The 6,461-nt window shown below is 50.0% G+C and overlaps 1 protein-coding gene across 2 annotated transcripts in view; it reads right to left on the reverse strand.

The window, feature by feature from the left end:
- LOC108282091 (phospholysine phosphohistidine inorganic pyrophosphate phosphatase) overlaps window positions 1–6,461 on the reverse strand; it is a 152,300-nt gene that overhangs the window by 120,372 nt on the left and 25,467 nt on the right. For both annotated transcript variants that reach the window (XM_017497857.1, XM_017497856.2), the window contains exon 3: window positions 4,852–5,005. In XM_017497857.1, the coding sequence (XP_017353346.1) occupies window positions 4,852–5,005 (154 nt within the window). The remainder of the gene's footprint in view (window positions 1–4,851; window positions 5,006–6,461) is intronic.

Raw genomic sequence — 6,461 nt, forward strand, 5'->3', positions numbered from 1 at the left:
CTCGATCTCTTGACCTCGTGATCCACCCGCCTCGGCCTCCCACAGTGCTGGGATTACAGGCGTGAGCCACCGCGCCCGGCCTGCTTTTCTTTTTTGTAGAGCTGGAATCTCACTATGTTGCCCTGCTGGTCTCGAACTCCTGGCCTCAAGCTCTCTCCCATCTCAGCCCCCCAAAGTGCTGGGGTTGCAGGCGATGGCCACCAAGCTCAGCATGAAACGTCTTTAAAGAAAAAGGTGTTGCCGAGCATGGTGGCTCATGCCTGTAATCCCAGCACATTGGGAGGCCCAGGCGGGTGGATGACCTGAGGTCAGGAATTCAAGACCAGCCTGGCCAACATGGTGAAACCCCGTCTCTACCACAAATACAACAGTTAGCCCGGCGTGGTGGCGTGCGCCTGTAATCCCAGCTACTTGGTTGACTGAGGGAGGAGAATCACCGAAACCCAGGAGGCAGAGGTTGCAGTGAGCCAAGATCGTGTCATTTTGCTCCAGCCTGGGTGACAAGAGCAAGACTCTATCTTAAAAAGTGACTGCAACGATTAATTTTACATGCCAACTTGGCTGGGCCACGGTGCCCAGATACGTGATCAAACATTATTCTGGATGTTTCTGTGAAGAGGTTTTTGGATGACATTAACATTTGAACCGCATACAACTAGTTGCAGGCTTTACTAGAAGAAAGACTGACCTTCCCGGATCAAGAATTTCCCCAGCAGACAGATGGCCTCAGGACTCTGCCGCGGCTCCTTCCGGAGTCCCAGCCTGCCAGCCCTACCCTGCAGACTTTGGACTCGCCAGGCCTCACAATCAATCTCTCTCTATAGCTATAACCCGTAGCTTCGGCTTCTCTAAGGACCCTGACCCCACACAGGACACATTTTATTATATGATAAACAGACTAGAAACTTTTAGTCACTAACAAGAAAATCCTCTTTTATTTCTTGAAACATCTTTCACTTGCCCATTTTGGACAGAGACACAGCGTGAAGAAATACTTCTCTATGAAAACAACAAACGGAACACAATAAATGGTAGCTGACTCTGCCATCTGGAGATGGACAACAGGGCGGGGTGGGGTCTGTGGTAAACTGGAGCCAAAGGAGTCAGTGGCTCCAGCTACATCGCAGCATGTGCAGGAATGTGAGGCTCGGTACTGTCAGATCTTCTGATGCTTCAGGAGAATCCAGAAATCTGGGTATTTTGTGTAAAATCTCCCCATTTTTAAACACAGCCTCGAAAATACATTTAAGGTTTTGTCTTTTGTTTTTCGAGATGGAGTCTCGCTCTGCTGCCCAGGCTGGAGGGCAATAGCGCAATCTCGGCTCACTGCAACCTCTGCTTCCTGGGTTCAAGTGATTCTCCTGCCTCAGCCTCCCGAGTGGCTGGTTTTACAGGCATGCATCACCACGCCTGGCTAATTTTTGTATTTTTGTAGAGACAGGGTTTCACCATGTTGGCCAGGCTGGTCTCAAACTTAGGTGATCTGCCTACCTCGGCCTCCCAAAGTTCTGGGATTACAGGCGTGAGCTACCGTGCCCGGCTCACATTTAAGGCTTATCTGGGTGAAAAGTCTGCTCTAGAATGTAGCTTAGAGGTGACAAGCACAGGGTCTGGGATCGGCCATGCTAAGTGGCGTTCCTGGTCCTATCAGCACTCAGCAGCTGGGGGACAGCAGCTTAGCTCACCTCCTGTGGCCTCAACACCCCACTCGCAAAATGCCACTGACCTGCCCAGAGCACACAGGGTTGTGGTCAAAATTACACAAAGTGGGGCACATCAAGTGCGTGGCAGTTGCCAGTGGCCAGATAAAAAGTCCTTCCCTGTCTGTTCCATCAGCTGGCCCTGTGCAGCAAGCAGAGGTAGGCGCGCTGTCACCAGAGGCACCGAAGCTGGAAAACACTTCCTCCACCGTGGCCTCGCAATTCCCACACTTCGTGAGAAGCTGAGGCAGACACTCCAAAGTGTCCTTGCAACTTCAGGGGCCTGTGATTCTAGAATTCTAGGCTGTGCAGAACCAATCTGTGTAGCTTTCTGGAAACAACTTGGCAGCATGCCTCATGCGCCTCAAAAATACGCGTTCTGTAACTGTATCCAGAGACATCATCCGAAATGCAACGAGATGCTCATCACAGCCCGACTGCGGCGAAAATCCAGGGAGAGCCCAGAGGCCCGTCAGCAGGGATTGGTTAGAAAAATCCGCTTTCCAGACCCGGCCCCGGCCCCACCCCTACAGCTGCAGAGATGCTGGTGCCTAAGAAGAACCAGATTGCCATTTATGAACTCCTTTTTTTTTGAGACGCAGTCCCTCTCGTCACCCCGCCTGGAGTGCCGTGGCGCGATCTCGGCTCACTGCAACATCTGCCTCCCAGATTCAAGCAATTCTCCTGCCTCAGCCTCCCGAGTCGCTGGGATTATAGGCACCTGACACCACACCCAGCTAATTTTTATACTTTTAGTAGAGACAAGGTTTTGCCACATTAGGCAGGTTGATCTCAAATGCCTGACCTCAGGTGATCTGCCCACCTTGGCCTCCCAAAGCGCTGGGATTACAGGTGTGAGCCACTGTACCCGACTTATGAACTCCTTTTTTTTTTTAAATCTTTTTTTTTGTTTTGTTTTGTTTTTTTGGGACGGAGTTTCGCTCTTGTTACCCAGGCTGGAGTGCAATGGCGCGATCTCGGCTCACCGCAACCTCCGCCTCCTGGGTTCAGGCAATTCTCCTGCCTCAGCCTCCTGAGTAGCTGGGATTACAGGCACGCGCCACCATGCCCAGCTAATTTTTTGTATTTTTAATGGAGACGGGGTTTCACCGTGTTGACCAGGATGGTCTCGATCTCTTGACCTCGTGATCCACCCGCCTCGGCCTCCCAAAGTGCTGGGATTACAGGCTTGAGCCACCGCGCCCGGCATGAACTCCTTTTTAAGGAGGGAGTCGTGGTGGCCGAGAAGAATGTCCACCTGCCTAAGACCCAGAGCTGGTAGATGAGAATGTGCCCAACCTTCACATCATGAAGGCCACACAGTCTCTCAAGTCCCGAGGCTGTGTGCAGGAACAAGCTGCCTGGAGACACTTCCACTGGTACCTTACCCACACCGGCATCCAGAATCTCTGTGATTACCTCTTTCTGCCCCTGGGGAGCGTGTCCGCCACCCCATGCCACAGCTGTCGGGAGACTGGCAGGCTGCGACCTAAAGGTCTGGAGCATGACCAACCTGCAAGGCCCACAAGAAGGGAAGCCAGCAAAGACACTCACAGACAGGGAGAGACACCCACAGATGGGGAGAGACACCCACAGACAGGGAGAAACACTTACAGACGGGGAGAGACACCCACAGACGGAGAGAGACACCCACAGACAGGGAGAGACACCCACAGACAGGGAGAGACACCCACAGACGGGGAGAGACACCCACAGACAGAGAGATACCCACAGACGGGGAGAGACACCCACAGACGGGGAGAGACACCCACAGATGGAGGGCTGTGTCTCCTGGTGCTGATGAGAAAACTGGGGCTGGGGCTGGGTCAGCAACTGAATTCCAGTTTAGAGGCGTATTTGGTCATGGACGTGGTTAGCCACCTCAGTACAACTGGAGAGGGTTATTTTGCATTGAATAAACTTATAACCAGAAAAAAAAGAAAAAAAAATTATAAGAGGCCGGGTGTGGTGGCTCACACCTGTAATCCCAGCAGTTTGGGAGGTTGAGGCTGGTAGATCATGAGGTCAGAAGATCAAGACCATCCTGGCCAACATGGTGAAATCCCATGTCTACTAAAAATACAAAAATTAGCCTGGTGTGGTGGTGCACACCTGTAGTCCCAGCTTCTCAGGAGGCTAAGACAGAAGAATCGCTTGAACCTGGGAGGTGGAGGTTGCAGCAAGCCAAGATCGCACCACGGCACTGCAGCTCGGGCGACAGTGCGAGACACTGTCTCTAAATAAACAAATAAATAAATAAAAATTATAAGATAGCCACACGATAGATAACCACGCCCCAAGACATGCTCATTTTCTGCATGCTAAGTCATTCACAAATATTGTTTGGTGAACAATAAAAAACAGGTGACAAAACAAGGTCAAGTGTGACACCAATGTTGTGAAAACCCCCATCCGTAATGGAGTATTCGCACAGGAAGCCACTTGCAAGGACATACACCAGAATAGTGACAGGTGTTCTCCTTGTGCAGTGGGACTAAATATACTTTCTGGTTTCTTCTTCTGCTCATCTGTATTGTCTAATTTTTCTTCAATGAACATGTGCTATCTCAGTATAAGAAAAACGTTAAAAATAACCAACACTTTAGTTTAAGAAAGAGATGGCAGGGCACCTGCTAGAGGACCAGACAAAACACAGATCACAAAATCACAACTTTACAAAGGCAGGGATCTGGGGCCAGACATTGACTGTGGCTGCTCAGACTGGAGCCGATGGGGCCGCAAGCCTGCTTCTCACTAATTAGGTAACCCCTGAGAGCATCCTCCAACACCCTGCTACATCCAATGCAAATATATCTTCTCCTTCTTTACTCTAAACTTGGGACAATCAACACTTGGCCTCTGAGGTCTCCAGGGGTCTCCACCTGCAATGATGCGCCCTTCTAGTCTAGACTGCATATGGAAGCTTGATCAACCAGCTCCTGAAGACGGAGTGCTCCTATTCCCTAAAGAAATGATTAAAGGAGAGGAATAAAGAAATGAAGAGAGAAAGCATGAAAAAGGGAGGGAGGGCAACGAAGGTCACCGGTGCTCCCCCCACACCCCCTTCTGCCTCCTTCTCTGCCTGATTCCACAAGCCAGAGACTGGCATGGGCAAAGCAATGAGAAGTGACTCTCCCTAGAGCCAACTTACCCTTTTCCCAGTGATATGAGCACAGGACTCTCCAGCTCCATAAGCACCTGGAAGGCGCTATTCATGTTTTGATAAGAAAAGCTTTCTCCTGCATCTGCGATTACCACACAGTTTGGGTTGGATGTGTCGATCTGATCAAATTCTGAGCGGACTCCTGGAGAGAAAGAGTGTGTGACTGAGTGACTCAGCCTCGGGAGAACATGGCCTACCTCCCCATCTCCTACCAGGAACGCCGTTTGCATGTCCTCCCCTTTCTCAGATGCATTTCTTTCTGATCCTCATAGCTACCATGGGAGATGGACACAGGAGGGTGTTATTCCCATTTCACAGAGGAAGGACTTCGGTTCTTCACTGAGAGCATGTGAGGAGAAAGGTGGACCCACCCCCAGGACCCTCCATCCCAACAAATCAGCCCAGGAGCCTCCTGAGTTCACGACCACAGGCAGGAAACCCACAGCTTTGCAACTAAGAAGGGAAATCTCAGAAGACACAGACCTGCAGCAGCAGGAAATGGGGCTGCTTGCAAGACTTGGAGGGCTGGCACTACTGGTCCCAAACTGTAAGAACCCTTGACACATTTCAGGTGACCCCACACATATGTCCTGAAGAAAAGGAGCAGGATTCCATCCCCACAGGCCCTGTTCACCAACTCCCTTAGAAAACTCTCTTCCCCCTTCTCCTTTGTCCTCCCCATTTTAAATTAAAATAGGAAAATTTACAAGGATTGATCAAATCATTGGCTTTGTGTCTTCAGGTCCTAGAAGAAACATGCTGTCATCTCTCTTAGGATTAGATGTTGACCTTTCTAAATTAAAAAGAAACTGAGGCGCAGTGGCTCACGCCTGTAATCCCAGCATTTTGGGAGGCTGAGGCGAGCAGATCACCTGAGGTCAGTAGTTCAAGACCAGCCTGGCCAACACGGTGAAACCCCATCTCTACTAAAAATACAAAAACTAGCTGGGTGTGGTGGCAAGCACCTGTTATCCCAGCTACTCGGGAGGCTGAGGCAGGAGAATCACTTGAACCCGGGAGGCGGAAGTTGCAGTGGGCTGAGATTGCACCACTGCACTCCATCCTGGGCAACAGGGTGAGACTCTGTCTCAAAAAAAAAAAAAAAAGAAACAAATACACAATGAGATACCATTTCATACCCACCAGAATGGTGAGAATTAAAAAGACTGATAACACCAAGGGCTGGTGAGGATACTGAACAGCTGCAATGGATGGAGAAAGTGTAAAATAGTACAACCCCATCTGGAAAAAAGGTCTGGCAGTATTTTATAAAGGTGAACATACACGTACCCTATGACCCAGTATTTTGGCTGCTAGGTATTTGCCCAAAAGAACTGTGTAAGAATGTTCATAGCAGATTTGTTCGTCATAGACTAAAACTGATAACAATCCAGGTATCAACGACATGTGAATGGATAAACTGCGGTCTCTTCACTCAATGGAATACTACTCTGCGATAAAAATGAACACCACTGCCGATACATGCAACAATATGGATGAGTCTCAAAAACATGATGTTGGGTAAAAGAATCCTTACACGAAGGCCGGGCGCGGTGGCTCAAGCCTGTAATCCCAGCACTTTGGGAGGCCGAGGCGGG

This window comes from Cebus imitator, unplaced genomic scaffold (assembly GCF_001604975.1).
Source record: "Cebus imitator isolate Cc_AM_T3 unplaced genomic scaffold, Cebus_imitator-1.0 Scaffold235, whole genome shotgun sequence".
NCBI classification, from domain to species: domain Eukaryota; kingdom Metazoa; phylum Chordata; class Mammalia; order Primates; family Cebidae; genus Cebus; species Cebus imitator.